We start from the raw sequence: 17940 nt of genomic DNA, 5'->3' as shown, positions 1-17940 counted from the left end.
CTGTCTCCCTCCACTAGAATGTGAGCTCCACAAAGGTAGGGATCTTTGTCTGTTTTGCTCACTGATGCATGACCCAAGCACCCTGAATGGTGCCTGGCCCAGAGTCTGCTCAATAAATAAACACATGAGTCACAGTGACAGACAGAAAATGAGAGTCTGCCAGAAGGTGTGGTGATACTTTCTCAGCACTGTGAGTATCTGAGGATATTTCAAATTCAGATACTGGAAAAATCCAGGAAAGGAGGAGAAAGCTGGTAAGAAAGAAGCAACGGAAAACACATAGACTTGCCATAGGTGTGATCGAGCACAGGTGGCCTTGGTGAAGAAAGTAGGGATAGGGGAAGTAGAAAAATAAATGAACGTCTGTATGTGAGAAAGTTTGAAAAGCTAAGACCTGATGCTCTCAGTCTTTTCCATCAAGTAGAATGCAGTATCAAAACTCCAAAAAGAACTGGTAATTTTACTTAAGAACTACAAATAGGAAGTAGCTTTGTAATTTAGCTTATTAAGAGGAGAAATGAAAAGTTGCCAACTGTTTACCGTTTATATATATATGTGAACTTTGTGATATCAAATGCTACAAAAATAAAAGTTCCTTCTTATCTGGAAGAGATAGTAAAAATTATAAATCAAGAATGGAATCATTAAAATGTCTAGTGGTGACTTGTAATCCTTATTGAAAATTATTTGAAGAGGTAATATCCAATACGATAAAGACAGAAAGAACTTCCACTGAGAAAAACTGGCTTGATTTTGATGTCTATTACTTTTCACAGTTTTATTTCCTAAGAAAAGTCCATTTTGAAACATTAGTTAAGCGCAATTATGGAAGTTTATAATGTGATTATGCCATTAGGTGATGAGCCTCTGGCTTCCTACAGGAAATCAATGGAATTCTTGTCTCATTAACAAAGGGATATGGAGCTTTGACATGGGAGAGGCAAATATAAAACTTTTTGAGAGAGACAGTTGCACTATCTTCTATGAAACAAATCAGTTTATTTTAATAAACTGAACATAACCTGATAATTCTAACTAAAGAAGCAAGTAATGTCACTTCAAAAAATTGTCACATTCTTCTTCATTTTCTTTTTGCTTTATGTAAATAAAAACAATGACGAGCAACAAACTACAAATGCAACAAGCCATACAGTCTCTGTGTACTCTCCACTGTCGAGTCACTTACCTGTTGTAATAGCTACCAATGACTGCCTTTAGAGAGCCAGGCCTGTAGAGGATGCAGTATATACATGACCTCATTGGAGGTTTTGATATTGCCATTTTACAGATTAAGGAACTGAGATCCAGAGAGATTAGGTAATTTGACCAGGTAGTAAATGGCAATATTGCTGGTTTAATCCAGGTCATCTGGATACCAAAGCCTATGTTTTTCACTGAGAATCCTGTTCCTCTGGGCATCATACTAATACATTAAATTTGTTAACTTTCTAAATACAAATACACAATGTCCAGAACAATTTCAAGGGAGGCATCTCCAAGGGAAAAAACAACTATAATTTGAGCTATAAAGCATATACTTAGCTAATATCAATACTTTTTGTTTTGCTTTTGGCCGTGCCGTGCGGCATGTGGGATCTTAGTTCCTTGACCAGGGATCAAATTTGCGCCCCCTGCATTGGAAGCACAGAGTCTTAACCCCTGGACCGCCAAGGAAGTCCCCTAATACTAATACTTTGAAACAAGGGACTAGAATAAAATGGTATTTTTGATCAAGAAGAACCTTTCAATGCAGAAACTAAAATTTCTAAAATAAATAAGAGCCTCTGATATTTAAAAAATCTCAGCAGACAAAGTGTGAACACATATCAATGAAGATATATTTGTACAGCAAAAATAGCAAAAAAGAGATTATCTATACAACAAATAAGATATTGGTCAAGTATTTCCCTATTTCAAGGATATATAAAAGCACAAATATTATTTTGTTGATGCCTTGCATCACCCCTACAACCAAACGGGAAAAAATCAACGATAAAGCAGAGCATTTTCTGTATAACCCATGTATTCACAGGGAATAGGCTATGTAACCATTAAACACTCTTATCTGATCAATCGTGCTGCAGTTACAGAATTTATACTCTCACAAAATAACATCCTATTTATAACACTATGCCTGCAGCCAACCCTTTTGGTTGACTGACTCATCTAAGCCGTCCCCAGCCTCCTTCCTCCCTTTTACCCACTTCCACTCCTAGTCTCCTCTACAGAGAGATGTGACACTGTTTCACTCTATAGATGTAAGCCAAAGTCTGTTGGAGAGCTCTGAGAAAGCTTTTGTTTTCCTGCTAAGAGAGACAGACATTCCAGCAGCTTCCCTTTCCCCTCTTCCATACTATTCCTCAGATATGACAAGAGGAGCCGTGGCAGCCATCTCATGACCATGATGGAAAAGCCAAGAGGACCACAAAGATGTGGACATACCACTAAGCCACCAATCAACATTAACAGATACCTACCTCTAGACTATATGTGAGAAAAATAAACTTCCATTTATTTAAGCCACTGTTAGTCAGATATTCCATTATTTTTATTTATTTATTTAGCGGTACGTGGGCCTCTCACTGCGGCAGCCTCCCCCATTGCGGAGCACAGGCTCCGGACGCGCAGGCTCAGCGGCCATGCCTCACGGGCCCAGCCGCTCTGTGGCATGTGGGATCCTCCCAGACCGGGGCACGAACCCGCGTCCCCTGCATTGGCAGGCAGACTCTCAGCCACTGCACCACCAGGGAAGCCCTCCATTATTTTTAGACAAAAGCATTCTTAATCAAACAAACAGCTTTCAGGCTAACAGGAACATGGTTTAGAAGCTGGTCAGTTGTCTGATGTGTTCATTCATTCGTTTACATGGTTAAATGCCTACTTTACACCAGGATTTAGTACTAGGTTTTGGGGACAGAAAGTTGAATATGGCTTTTAGCTTGAGACACTCAATACAAGAGGGAGATGTGTAAATAAGACAAGTGTGATAAATGCTCTAACAGAGCATGAACAAACTTCAATGATAGCACAAAGAGGAACCATGAGATTTTTTTCTCATTGTTGTTTCAAAAGTCAAAGTTTAGGTTTAAGTCAGAAAAATATAAGACCAGCCAGAACCAGTCCTGTTCTGTCCTCTTCAAATGACAAACTGAAGACAGGAGAGGCAGGAGAGTCTAAGAGGAAAGGAAGAATATTAGACACTGTTGAGGGTTTCTGATAAGGGCCCTTATCTACCCTCTCTGGTATTGTAAGATTAACTACAAATACAGATAGAGGAGTACAACTAGAAAACCTGGAGGGCATAGGAACAGAGAAAACCTATCACTTCCTGTCTGGAACCCTGGGAAGAAGCAGCCTCACAGGTACTGTCCACACCATTATGGCACAGGAGGTACAAAGAAGCACTCTTGCTTCTGTTTTCTGGAGCCGAGTGGGTCTGGGACAGCGGCTAGCTGGGCAATTTCACAGTGCACACGCCTTATGTGGCCTCCATACTGCCAGCGGAAGCATCTTTCTAAAATAAGGTTCTGACTGTCTCACTTCCTACTCAAAATTCTTCAGCTTAGATACACAGAGCCCTTCATTATCAGGATCTGCCTACCAATTTAGCTTTGGCTCATTCATCCCTCACGCACAATTGAGTGGTGCAAAACAACTCAAGATTCTCTCATACATTATGTAGTCTATACACATCTATCTGGTCTTGGCATATAATAACAAAAGCTAAAGCACTTACTATGGATTAGTCATTGTTGTAGGCAGTTATATACAACACATTTAATTGTCACAACTACCCTGTGAAGTAGGAAATATTACGACCACTTTATAGACGAGAAAACAGAGACACAAGAGGTTTCTAGTAAATGGAAGAAGTTGGATTTGAATCTAGAGAGTCTGGGTCTAGAGTCCACTCTTTTAAACCACTGTGCTATACTGCCTTAACATACAGGTCTCTGTACTCAGAATGCCCTTCACCCTCAACTCCCCTGTGGACTCCCATACATCTTTCCAGAATGAACTTAAATGTCTCCTTCCTTAACTGTAAAGCCTTTGCTCAGCAGAACTAACCTTCACCCTCTGCCATGCTCTTCCATGTTGTATATTACCACACCATATTGCAGAGATTTGTTGACATGTGTGTCTACTGACTAGACTGAAGTCCTGGAGGACAGGAACTACCTAATTTATCATTATATCCCTCTCATTAGTCACAATGCCTGCCATAGCAAGCATTCACTAAACATTTACTGAACTGAATGAATTTCAATAGAGGTAATGCCTATTTTTATTCAGAAACATTTCAAGTTGTCCACACAGCCCAAGAGTGGACTTACTCCCTATCCACTCAGTTTTACCAATAAAGAATTCCATATACGGATGGTTCCCAACATGTGATGGTTTGACTTACAATTTTACAACTTCATGATGGTGCAAAAGCAATCCACATTCAGTAGAAATTGTATTTGGAATTTGGATCTTGTCCCAGCTAGTGATGGGCAGTACATACTCCCTGTGATGCTGCATGCTGAGCAGCAGCTCCCAGCAGCTCCCAGACAGCCGTGCCATCACCGGGGTAAACAACCAACATGCTTACAACCATTCTGTACCCAGACAACACTTCTGTTTTTAACTTTCAGTATTCATAAATTACATGAGCTATTCAACACTTTACTATAAAATAGGCTTTGTGTCAAATGATCTTGCCCAACTGTAGGCGAATGTAGGTGTTCTGAGCCCTTATAAGGTAGGCTAGGCTAAGCTATGATGTTCGGTGGGTTAGGTGTATTAAATGCATTTTTGACTTGCCATAGTTTCAACTTCCCATGGGGTTACTGGACGTAACCCCACTGTAAGTGGAGAAAGATCTGTACTCATTTCTAAAAACTGGTAAAAAGGTTTTTTTACTACCTTCCACTAGTAATAAATAGGTTGCAAACCAGAACTTGGTGAAGAACTAAGGAAGATCTCAGCAGAGCAAGAAAACAAAGGGTATGATTTCTGTAATTCTGACCCTTTAAATTTAAAAAATCAGTTAAAAACTGCTACAAAGACTTGCTGCAGCACTGATGAAACTCTCTGAATCAGTGGACTGTTATCAAGAACTAACTTCACATCTTTTGTTTCCTCTAATTCTCATTCACTTCCAGCCTCCAGAACCATGAGAAATAAATGTCTGTTGTTTATAAGCTACCAAATCTGTGGTATTTTGTTACAGCAGCCTGAATGGACTAAGATAAACTCTTAAAACTGTCCCTGGCTGAGTGCTCAGTAAATTCTGGCTACCGTTACCACAACAGCATCAGTGGCTCCCTCTGTTCCCCTCAGTAATCTCCTCCATCCATCTAAATCTAGGCAACTTTCAGCTCAAAATAATCATTTCTAAGAAGTCTCCCTTAACTATATAGACTATTTTTCATAAAAGCTAATTAACATCTTTTCATTAAAAGTTAATTAACTATGTAAGGTATTTATCTTGCCCTACCAAGTGAAGTATAAATTATCTCAACATGAAACACATATTCTATTATTTTTATATTGCTCAAAGAACTTAGCACCAAGCATGTACAGAGGCACATAGTGAATATCTGTAGAAGCAGTTAATACAATCCACACACAGTTGATGGTTTATTTGCTATCTTAGAAAATGTTAAAGAGAAACATAAATTATAACCATGAGGATTTTTAGACTGTCTTTAATAATGATCAACATATACAACCTAAAGGCAAGAGAGAAAAAAAAATGTCTCTTGATTTAATTTTCAGACTTGCTACAAGAATGCCCATTCTCAAGAGATTATATACAGTGATTCCTGTATATAATTGGAATCACTGGCAGAAGCAAAGCAGAACAGAACGATAGGAAAAAAAAAATTAAGATCTCCCTCTCTCTAATCTGGAAGTAATTAACAAGAAACTCAAAAGAAGTTAACATTTTACTTTGGCAATATGTTGAACAAACTGATCTTTCAGTGCACTTGAATTTGGAATCTGCTTCAATTCAAAATTAACTGAGTGACTTCTATCTTTATATAAATCCCACCATCTCTTGCAGCATTTTTAATCTCTATCACTCATTCAGGCAGTCAGCCATATAACACTTTTCACTTTTCATTTTATTATTTCATGTGTATATATCTTATCTTCAGCACAGGTTACAGGTTCTTTCTTAACAAAGCATGTATCTTGATTTCTACTTTTTCGAATTACCTCCAGTATCTGGTAAAATGTTTTGCACACAGTGGACCCTCAAATATTTGTTCTAACTGAACAAATTAGTACTCCTGGGTGAGTACTAATTTAGTCAAATCTCCAGCCACTACATAACTGAGTGCCTATGTACACTGGCACTTTACATACACCACTTAATCCACTCAACCCTTTGAAGTAGATATAAACATTTTTTTACAAATTGGGAAACTTTAAAGGTTTCAAAGAGCTTAAGAAATTTTTCCAAGATACTTACAACTAGTAAAAAGTGAAACTGTGATTTTAATCCATGTTTGATTTCTAACTACTTCTCTTCCCATTAAGCCATATTGCTTCTCTAAAATGATGAGCGCCCTTCAAAGCCATGGTTGAGGGGCATAGTATAATACTGACATTCCCTCTTAAATTTCAGTGAGAGAATAAAGTAGGTTTAGGTTGGTGAAATGGTACTGAGTTTCTTTTTTAATTTTTGAATTTTATTTTATTTTTTATACAGCACGTCCTTATTAGTCATCCATTTTATACACATCAGTGTATACATGTCAATCCCAATTGCCCAATTCAGCACACCACCACCACTACCACCCCCGCCGCTTTCCCCCCTTGGTGTCCATACGTTTCTTCTCTACATCTGTGTCTCAATTTCTGCCCTGCAGACTGGTTCATCTGTACCATTTTTCTAGCTTCCACATATATGCATTAATATACGATATTTGTTTTTCTCTTTCTGACTTACTTCACTCTGCATAACAGTCTCTAGATCCAACCACATCTCAACAAATGACCAAATTTCGTTACTTTTTATGGCTGAGTAATATTCCATTGTATATATGTACCACAACTTCTTTATCGGTTCATCTGTCAATGGGCATTTAGGTTGCTTCCATGACCTGGCTGCAGTGAACACTGGGGTGCATGTGTCTTTTTGAATTATGGTTTTCTCTGGGTATATGCCCAGTAGTGGGATTGCTGGATCATATGGTAATTCTATTTTTACTTTGTGAAGGAACCTCCATACTCTTCTTTATAGTGGCTGTATCAATTTACATTCCCTCCAACAGTGCAAGAGGGTGCCCTTTCCTCCACACCCTCTCCAGCATTTGTTGTTTTCAGATTTTCTGATGATGCCCATTCAAACTGGTGTGAGGTGACACCTCATTATAGTTTTTTTTTCATTGTAGTTTTGATTTGCATTTCTCTAATAATGAGTGATGTTGAGCAGCTTTTCATGTGCTTCTTGGCCATCTGTATGTCTTCTTTGGAGAAATGTCTATTTAGGTCTTCTGCCCATTTTTGGATTGGGTTGTTTGTTTTTTTAATATTGAGCTGCGTGAGCTGTTAATATATTTTGGAGATTAATTCTTTGTCCGTTGATTCGTTTTGCAAATATTTTCTCCCATTCTGAGGGTTGTCTTTTTGTCTTGTTTATGGTTTCCATTGCTGTGCAAAAGCTTTGAAGTTTCATTAGGTCTCATTTGTTTTTATTTCCATTACTCTAGGAGGTGGATCAAAAAGATCTTGCTGTGGTTTATGTCAAAGAGTGTTCTTCCTATGTTTTCCTCTAAGAATTTTACAGTGTCTGGCCTTACATTTACGTCTTGAATCCAATTTTGAGTTTATTTTTGTGTATGGTGTTAGGGAGTGTTCTAATTTCATTCTTTTATATGTAGCCGTCCAGTTTTCCCAGCACCACTTATTGAAGAGACTGTCTTTTCTCCATTGTATATCCTTGCCTCCTTTGCCATAGATGAGTTGACCATAGGTGCATGGGTTTATCTCTGGACTTTCTATCTTGTTGCATTTATCTATGTTCCTGTTTTTGTGCCAGGACCATATTGTCTTGATTACTGTAGCTTTGTAGTATAGTCTGAAGTCAGGGAGTCTGATTCCTCCATCAGTTTTTTTCCCTCAAGACTGCTTTGGCTATTCGGGCTCTTTTGTGCCTCCATACAAATTTTAAGATTTTTTGTGTTAGTTCTGTAAAAAATGCCATTGGTAATTTGATAGGGATTGCACTGAATCTGTAGATTGCTTTGAGTAGTATACTCATTTTCACAATATTGATTCTTCCAATCCAAGAACATGGTATATCTCTCCATCTGTTGCTATCATCTTTAATTTCTTTCATCAGTGTCTTATAGTTTCCTGCATACAGGTCTTTTGTCTCCTAGAGTAGGTTTATTCCTAGGTATTTTATTCTTTTTGTTGCAATGGTATATGGGAGTGTTTCCTTAATTTCTCTTTCAGATTTTTCATCATCAGTGTATAGGAATGCAAGAGATTTCTGTGCATTAATTTTGTATCCTGCTACTTTACCAAATTCATTGATTAGCTCTAGTAGTTATCTGGTGGCATATTTAGGATTCTCTATGTATAGTATCATGTCATCTGTAAACAGTGACACTTTTACTTCTTCTTTTCCAATTTGTATTCCTTTTATTTCTTTTTCTTCTCTGATTGTTGTGGCTAGGACTTCCAAAACTATGTTGAATAAGAGTGGTGAGAGTGGACATCCTTGTCTTGTTCCTGATCTTAGAGGAAATGCTCTCAGTTTTCACCATTGAGAATGATGTTTGCTGTGGGTGTGTCATATATGGCCCTTACTATGTTGAGGTACGTTCCCCCATTCCCACTTTCTGGAGAGTTTGTATCATAAATGGGTGTTGAATTTTGTCAAAAGTTTTTCTGCATCTATTGAGATGATCATATGGTTTTTATTCTCCAGTTTGCTAATATGGTGTATCACATTGATTGATTTGCATATATTGAAGAATCCTTGCATCCCTGGGGTAAATCTCACTTTATCATGGTATATGATCCTTTTAATGTGCTGTTGGATTGTGTTTGCTAGTACTTTGTTGAGGATTTTTGCATCTATATTCATCAGAGATATTGGTCTGTAATTTTCTTTTTTTGTAGTATCTTTGTCTGGTTTTGCTCTCAGGGTGATGGTGGCCTCATAGAATGAGTTTGAGAGTGTTCCTTCCTCTGCAATTTTTAAGAAGAGTTTGAGGAAGATAGGTGTTAGCTCTTCTCTAAATGTTTGATAAAATTCACCTGTGAAGCCATCTGGTCCTTGACTTTTGTTTGTTGGAAGATTTTTAATCACAGTTTCAACTTCATTACTTGTGATTGGTCTGTCCATATTTTCTATTTCTTCCTGGTTCATTCTTGGAAGGTTATACCTTTCTAAGAATTTGTCCATTTCTTCCAGGTTGTCCATTTTATTGGCATAGAGTTGCTTGTAGTAGTCTCTTAGGATGCTTTGTATCTCTGTGGTGTCTGTTGTAACTTCTCCTTTTTCATTTCTAATTTTATTGATTTGAGTCCTCTCCCTCTTTTTCTTGATGAGTCTGTCTAATAGTTTATCAATTTTGTTTATCTTCTCAAAAAAACAGCTTTTAGTTGTATTGATCTTTGCTATTGTTTTCTTTGTTTCTATTTCATTTATTTCTGCTCTGATTTTCATGATTTCTTTCCTTCTGCTAACTTTGGGTTTTGTTTGTTCTTCTTTCTCTAGTTCCTTTAGGTGTAAGGTTAGATTGTTTATTTGAGATTTTTCTTGTTTCTTGAGGTAGGCTTGTATAGCTATAAACTTCCCTCTTTTGCTACATCCCATAGGTTTTGGATCGTTGTGCTTTCATTGTCATTTGTCTCTAGGTATTTTTTGATTTCCTCTTTGATTTCTTCAGTGATCTCTTGGTTATTTAGTAACATATTGTTTAGCCTCCATGTGATTGTGTTTTTCACGTTCTTTCCCCTGTAATTCACTTCTAATCCCATAGTGTTGTGGTCAGAAAACATGCTTGATATGATTCAATTTTCTTAAATTTACTGAGGCTTGATTTGTCACCCAAGATGTGATCTATCCAGGAGAATGTTCTGTGCGCACTTGAGAAGAAAGTGTAATCTGCTGGTTTTGGATGGAATGTCCTATAAATATCAATTAAATCTATCTGGTCTACTGTGTCATTTAAAGCTTGTGTTTCCTTATTAATTTTCTGTCGGGATGATCTGTCCATTGATGTAAGTGAGGTGTTAAATTCCCCCACTATTATTGTGTTACTGTTGATTTCCTCTTTTATAGCTGTTAGCAGTTGCCTTATGTATTGAGGTGCTCCTATGTGCGTATATATTTATAATTATTATATCTTCTTCTTGGATTGATCCCTTGATCATTATGTAGTGGCCTTCCTTGTCTGTTGTAACACTGTTTATTTTAAAGTCTGTTTTATCTGATATGATTATTGCTACTCCAGCATTCTTTTTTTTTTTTTTTTTCCAGCATTCTTTTGATTTCCATTTGCATGGAATATCTTTTTCCATCCCCTCATTTTCAGTCTGTATGTGTCCCTAGGTCTGAAGTGGGTCTCTTGTAGACAGCATATATACAGGTCTTGTTTTTGTATCCATTCAGGAAGCCTGTGTCTTTTGGTTGGAGCATTTAATCCATTCATGTTTAAGGTAATTATTGACATGTATGTTTCTATGACCATTTTCTTAATTGTTTTGGGTTTTTTTTTGTAGGTCCTTCTCTTGTGTTTCCCACTTAGAGAAGTTCCTTTAGCATTTGTTGTAGAGCTGGTTTGGTGGTGCTGAATTCTCTTAGCTTTCGCTTGTCTGTAAAGCCTTTGATTTCTTCATCAAATCTGAATGAGATCCTTGCCGGGTAGAGTAATCTTGGTTGTAGGTTCTTCCCTTTCATCACTTTAAGTATATCATGCCACTCCCTTCTGGCTTGCAGAATTTCTGCTGAGAAATCAGCTGTTAACCTTATGGGAGTTCCCTTGTATGTTATTTGTTGTTTTTCCCTAGCTGCTTTCAGTAATTTTTCTTTGTCTTTAATTTTTGCCAATTTGATTCCTATGTGTCTCGGCATGTTTCTCCTTCGGTTTATCCTGTATGGGACTCTCTGCGCTTCCTGGACTTGGGTGGCTATTTCCTTTCCCATGTTAAGGAAGTTTTCGACTATAATCTCTTCAAAGATTTTCTCGGGTCCTTTCTCTCTCTCTTCTCCTTCTGGGACCCCTATAATGCGAATGTTGCTGCGTTTAATGTTGTCCCATAGGTCTCTTAGGCTGCCTTCATTTCTTTTCATTCTTTTTTTTTTATTCTGTTCCGCAGCAGTGATTTCCATTATTCTGTCTTCCAGGTCACTTATCCGTTCTTCTGCCTCAGTTATTCTACTATTGATTCCTTCTAGTGTAGTTTTCATTTCAGTTATTTTATTGTTCATCTCTGTTTGTTTTTAATTCTTCTAGGCCTTTGTTAAACATTTCTTGCATCTTCTCGATCTCCGCCTCCATTCTTTTTCCGAGGTCCTGGATCATCTTCACTATCATTTTTCTGAATTCTTTTTCTGGAATGTTGCCTATCTCCACTTCATTTAGTTGCTTTTCTGGGGTTTTATCTCATTCCTTCATGTGGTACATAGCCCTCTGCCTTTTCGTCTTGTCTATGTTTCTATGAATGTGGTTTTTGTTCCACAGGCTGCAGGATTGTAGTTCTTCTTGCTTCTCAGTACTAAGGTTTTTTTTGTGTGTGTTTTTTTAAATATTTATAGCAAATACTAAGTGATATCAATCTTTTATGAATGATATCAAAATCTCACTCTGCAGTGCTGAGAACAGAAGGTATAGGACCTACTGCCTATGACTTGAAGTGTGACTTCTGAGCAAGTGTGTGAGATTAACCTTTGACCTCCAGCTTGTACATGGGGCTGCAGGGATAGGAGTATGTCACCAAACACACTGGAAGCCAACTCTCAGACCAGTAGGGAAAGGAGTTTATTGACAACAACGAATTAGAATATCTTATCCCTCATTCAGAATAAATAAACAATGATATTAAGTTCATTTATTAAAAATAGATTCACTACACTAGCAAGAATCTCTTGCTTACTTTTTATGCCAAACTCCTTCACTTGCTAAATAGAGATTATGTTAAATCCAGAGGCGAAGAAATGAAAAGCGTACATTTGGCCAGATTATCTCTGGTTTACAAAGTCAAAAAAGAAATGCTTAATCAGCACCTGTTATGGCTAGTTTCAGGTATGAATAACTGTCTGGAAGAAGGTAAGAAACAATACCAGAAACACCAACCATAAAGAAACAAGTTAATAAACTGGACTTCCCTAAAAACTTAAAACTTCAACTCTCCTAAACACAGTTAATAAAACAAAAAAAACGAATCACTGACTGGAAGAAAACATTTGGAAAGCATTTATGTGATAAAGGATTTGTACCCAGGATGTGCAAAGAACTATCTAAACTTAATAATAAAAACAAACATAGATTTTTAAAAAGGCAAAAGATCTGTATACAGACACTTCATCAATGAAGATATATGGATGACAAACAAACACATGCAAAATACTTAACATTGCTAGTCACCGGGGAAATGGAAACTAAAACCACAAGATAACACTACATACTTATTAGAATGGGTATCATACCAAGTATTAATGAGGTTGTGGAGAGACCAGAACTCTCATACACTGTTGGTAGGAACCTAAAATGGCACAGGCGCTTTGGAAAACAGTCTTGGCAATCTCTTAAAAATTTATACATACAACTAACATATGATCCAGCCATTCCGTCCCTAGGTATTTACACAATATAAATGAAAACATATGCTCATACAAAGACATATATGAATATTCATAGAAGCTTTATTTATAATAACTCCAAACTACAACAAACAAAACCCCCAAATGTCCATCAACAGGTAAACAACTGTTGTATATCTATACAATGAAATACCATTCAGCAACAAAAATGCATGAGTAATAATATACAGCAACATGGATACATCTTAGTTATGCTAAGTATAAGAAGCCAGGAAATAGAGTATATAGTGCATGATTCTCTTAATATAAAATTCTAGGAAATATAAACTAATGTATAATGGCAGAAGGCAAATCAGTGGTTGCCTGGGGATGGGGGCAAGGGAAGCAGTGTGTGTGTGTTGGGGGGTGGGGGAGGGTGGTGGGCAGGAGACAAAGATTAAAAAGGGGAATGAAGAAAATTTTAGGGGTGATGGGTATGCTCCTTATCTGGATGGTGGTGATGGTTCCATGGAAGTATATATATGTCAAAACTTATCAGTATAGGGCTTCCCTGGTGGCACAGTGGTTGAGAGTCTGCCTGTCAATGCAGTGGACATGGGTTTGTGTCCCGGTCCAGGAAGATCCCACATGCCGCAGAGCGGCTGGGCCCATGAGCCATGGCTGCTGAGCCTACGCATCTGGAGCCTGTGCTCTGCGATGGGAGAGGCCACAGCAGTGAGAGGCCCGTATACCGCAAAAAAACACAAAAAAACCAAAAAGAACTTATCAGTATATAAATTTTAAATATGAGAAATTTGGGTATCTCAATCCTCAATAAAGCTTTTTTAAAAAAATAATCAAAAAGATAAGATTTATGCATTTGGGAAATAAAAAGAATGAAAAATCTGTGATATGTATCTTCTAAGATGGTCCTAATGATCCTTGCCTCTTGGTATTTATGCCCATGTATAATCTTTCCTTGAATATGAAATTTAATGATTTGTTGCTAGGGAATGGAATGAGGCAGAGGTGATGGGATGTCATTTCCAAGATTAAGATACAAAAAACCCTGTGGCTTCTGTCTTGGACTCTCCACACACATTTCCTCTGAGGAAAGGCAGCTGCCACATTGTGAGCTGTCCTATGGAGAAGCCCATGATATAAGGAACAAGGGAGGCAGCTGGCTAAAAGCTATCAAGGAATTAAGGCCATCAGTCCAATAGCCTTCCAGGAACTGAAGACCTCAGCCCCATAGCCTGTAGGGAACTAAATTCAATAACCATTAAGATTGAATTCAGAAGTAAATCTTCTCCCAGATGAGCCTTCTGATGAGAATGCAGCCCTGGCCAACAGTTTGACTACAGCCTCATGTGAGACTCTGAGCCTAACTAAACTACAGCCTCATGTGAGACTTTGAGCCTCACTAAACCTGATCCACAGAAACTGTGAGATACGAATGTTTGTTTCTTTAAGCCATGAAGTTTTGGGTATGCAGTTCTGTTCCAGCAGTAGATAACTAATACAAGATCTAAGTCACATTTATATAAAAAAAGTCTTCAAAGCATATTTAGCCATTTTGGATATATACTTTTAGAATACAAAGAGAGTATTTGACTAAAACTACATTAAACGGGGGCTTAATTTTCTTATGCAATTTGAAGTCCAGAGGTAAGGCAGTCTAAGGCTAGTGCAGTGTGTCAAAAATGCCACCAGAGACCCAAACCTTTTAATCCAGGTCCGGCCATTCTTAGGGAATGTCTTCATCCTAACACTTGTTACCTTAGGATCACAATATGATCTCATGTCCATATCACAGATAAGAAGAAGGGGTTTTGCCTTTATCAGGAAAGTGAACATTTTCTCAGAAACCTCAAGCTAGTCTTCCACTTACATCTCATTCATCAAAAGTGTTTCCCACTGCCATTCTTAGATGCAAGGGAATCTGGGAAGATAAACATTTTTTAGCAAGACACACTGCTCCCTCAGCATAGTAAATGTTTTGTTAGTAATGAAGAAGGGGGCAATGTTTATTAGACAGGCAACCAGCAGTATTTGCCAAAGTCATACATTTTATTTATGGTAAAACCAAAAATATTGCAGGAGTTTATAGAAGGGCAAGAACACAGTAAGCTATGGGAGCTTGAGAAGGTTTCTGAGGGGAGATGTTTAGAACTGGCTAGGTAGAAAGGAAAGACGAGGGAAGTCTCAAGGGGAGTAAAAGCAAGAACAAAAAGTCATGAAGACCGGAAAATGTAACAAGGCCTAAAAATAAATTACCCTGTATAAAGTTTTTAATTGCATAACTAAGTTTAAAAAACAATCCTGAGTGATGAATATGCATGTTGTTTCCTAGCAAGGAAACAAAATGCATCATCATAGATTGCAACAAGCTCCTACTGTATAGCACAGGGAACTATATTCAATATCTTATAATAAACTGTAATGGAAAAGAATCTGAAAAAGATTACACACACACACACACACAAACACACATATAACTGATTCACTTGGCTGTACACCTGAAACTAACACAACATTATAAATCAACGATACTCTAATAATAATTTTAAAAATGCAGCATCGTGTCTAAGAGATGAGACATGGGCAAAGGACCTGAATGGGCATTTCTCTAAGGAAGATATACAAATGGCCAGTAAACATATGAAAAGATGCTCATGATTAGTCATAAGGGAAATGAAAGTCATAACCATAATGAGATACCACTTCAAACCCACTAGGATGGCTGGAATCAAAAAGTCAGGTAACAACAAGTTTTGGTGAGGATGTGATGAAACTGGAAGCCTCATACACTACTGGTGGGAATGCAAAATGGTGCAGCTACTTTAGAAAACAGTCTGGAAGTTCTTCAATCAATGAAATATAATGTTATCATGACCCAGAAATTCCCAAGAGAAATAAAAACATATGTCCACATAAAAACTTGTACATGAAATTTTATAGCAGCATTATTCCTAACAGTCAAAAGGTGGAAATAACATAAATGGCCATCAACTGATGAGGAGACAAACAAAATGTGGTATATCCAAATAATGGAATATTATTTGGCCGTAAAAAGGAATGAAATACGGATACATATTACAGCATGTATTAACCATGAAAACATTATGCTAAATGAAAGAAGCAAGTCAAGAAAGACACATATTATGTGATTCCATTCATATGAAATATCCAGAACAAGGAAATCTGTAGACACAGAAAGTAAATTAGTGGTTGCCTAGGGCTGAGGGGGTGTAGGTGGGTTGCTATGACCTTGGTTCAAACCACCATTACTTCATAGCTGGATGATTCCAAGAACTTAACTACCTGGTTTCCTGCTTCCATTCTTTGTTCGCTAATGGATTCCAAATGCCTAGAACAGTATCTGGCACACCAAGGAAAGTAAGTATCCAATAAATCTGTTGTTATTTTGACTTCAAATCCTGTGTTCTTTTTCACTTGATTTATTTTGTGGGTATGTATCTATCATGGGAGGATCCAAACCCCCTTCCTACTTTGGCGAATTGCAGGCACCAAAAGGAGGCAGCTACCTCCCACCATAGAAACTAGAAACCCCAATTATTTACTTCCCCAGTTCCCCTGATAACTAGAGTGTGGGCACACGGTCGAGGCTTGGCCAGTCTCATGTACCTCCAGAATTGTGAGCTGGTACAGAAGTTTCTTGGTGGTTTTTTGTTTGTTTGTTTTATTTTGGTGGCAGCAACATCTGGTTCTTCAGCCAGGAGTGCCAGTGGAGTTATCTTCTGAGGTCAGCAATGTCAATAGAGTTCGGTGCAGCGTTTGAGGCACCAGTATCCTCACCAGAAAGGCTTCGTGGTGTGTTCTGGCTGTGGTCTGGCTGTGTATCCTCCCTCAGTTCCTGCCTACTTTTAGAACTGTGTGTCCACCCTTCCCCATGATTCTGGAAGTCTATCTTATATCTTTCAATAAATTTCTTTTCTGCTAATGTCAGCCAGAGTTAGTTTGTGTTGCTTGTAATTAAGAACACTGACTGAAAGAAGGCTCCCCATAAAGTTGAACCTTCTTAAACCCAGGAGCATCATTTTAAAAAGCGGTGTTTCAGGAGGATTTTCCTGTGAAGAAACACAATCTCACATAACCTCTAAACAGAGAGAAATTAATTTACTTTACTATTGTTGTATAACTTTTCCTGTTCTTGTCATCTTCCAGAAAAATCGGGATTCTTTCTCCCTTCACCCCAAAACAAGTCCACAGCCCCTTTCCCTAAAGTTTCATTCCTTGCCTATATAGTAGTTCCCTCATATCTGTGGTTTCATATTCCATGGTTTCAGTTACCTGTGGTCAATCACAGTCTGAGAATATTAGACGGAAAATTCCAGAAATAAATAATTCATAAGTTTTAAATTGCATGCCATTCTGAGCAGCATGATGAAACGTTGCACCTTCCTGCTTCATACCACATGGGACATGAGTCATCCCTTTGTCCAGTGTATCCTGCCCATTAGTCACTTAGTAGCCATCTTGTTTATGGGGTTATTGTCATGGTACCACAATGCATATTAAAAATTTAACGGAAGCCACTAAATGAAAAGAGGATTAAGTAAAACAAATTTCTTTCTTACAAAGCAAATCTATTATTTTAAATTGTGGTGGTGGTGGGACTTCCCTGGTGGTCCAGTGGTTAAGACTCCATGCTCCCAATGCAGGGGGCCTGGGTTCAATCCCTGGTCAGGGAACTAGATCCCACATGCCATAACTAAAGATTCCTCATGCTGCAACTAAGACCTGATGCAGCCAAATAAATAAATAAATATTAAAAAAAAAAATTGTGGTGGTGTACCTGAGATTCCAGAACCTCCAGCTTACGTTTCCTGGCGTGAAGAGCTTTACTTGGAAAAGCCCAATAATAATTAGATGTTCCAATTCTCTCACAGTCAACCATACCATCATCAACCAAGCTTTGAAGGACTTCTTTTACTGACATAGCAGCTAGGAGAGATAATTTTTTAAAGACTTCATATTAAGACACATCATAAATCAAATTAAAAGGTCAATAACTGGGGAAACACTTGCAATAAATATTATAGATTGAGTCAATAAGTTAATAAATAAGGAGCTTTTAAAAATAATAACAAAAGAAGACAAATACTCCAACAGAAAAATAAAATAGATCAATGGGCATCTATAAAATATGTATGGTCAGGGAC

The 17940-nt window shown here is 37.7% G+C and overlaps 1 protein-coding gene across 1 annotated transcript in view; it reads right to left on the bottom strand.

The window, feature by feature from the left end:
- The window catches only part of MND1 (meiotic nuclear divisions 1), an 83854-nt gene that overhangs the window by 49736 nt on the left and 16178 nt on the right, over nt 1-17940 (bottom strand). Inside the window, exon 4 of the mRNA XM_065878131.1 lies at nt 17574-17722. Coding sequence (XP_065734203.1) covers nt 17574-17722 — 149 coding nt within the window. The remainder of the gene's footprint in view (nt 1-17573; nt 17723-17940) is intronic.

Source organism: Phocoena phocoena, chromosome 5, assembly GCF_963924675.1.
Source record: "Phocoena phocoena chromosome 5, mPhoPho1.1, whole genome shotgun sequence".
NCBI lineage: Eukaryota > Metazoa > Chordata > Mammalia > Artiodactyla > Phocoenidae > Phocoena > Phocoena phocoena.
The sequence above is the reverse complement of the archived record's forward strand: the minus strand, read 5'-3'. Positions and strand labels throughout refer to the sequence as shown.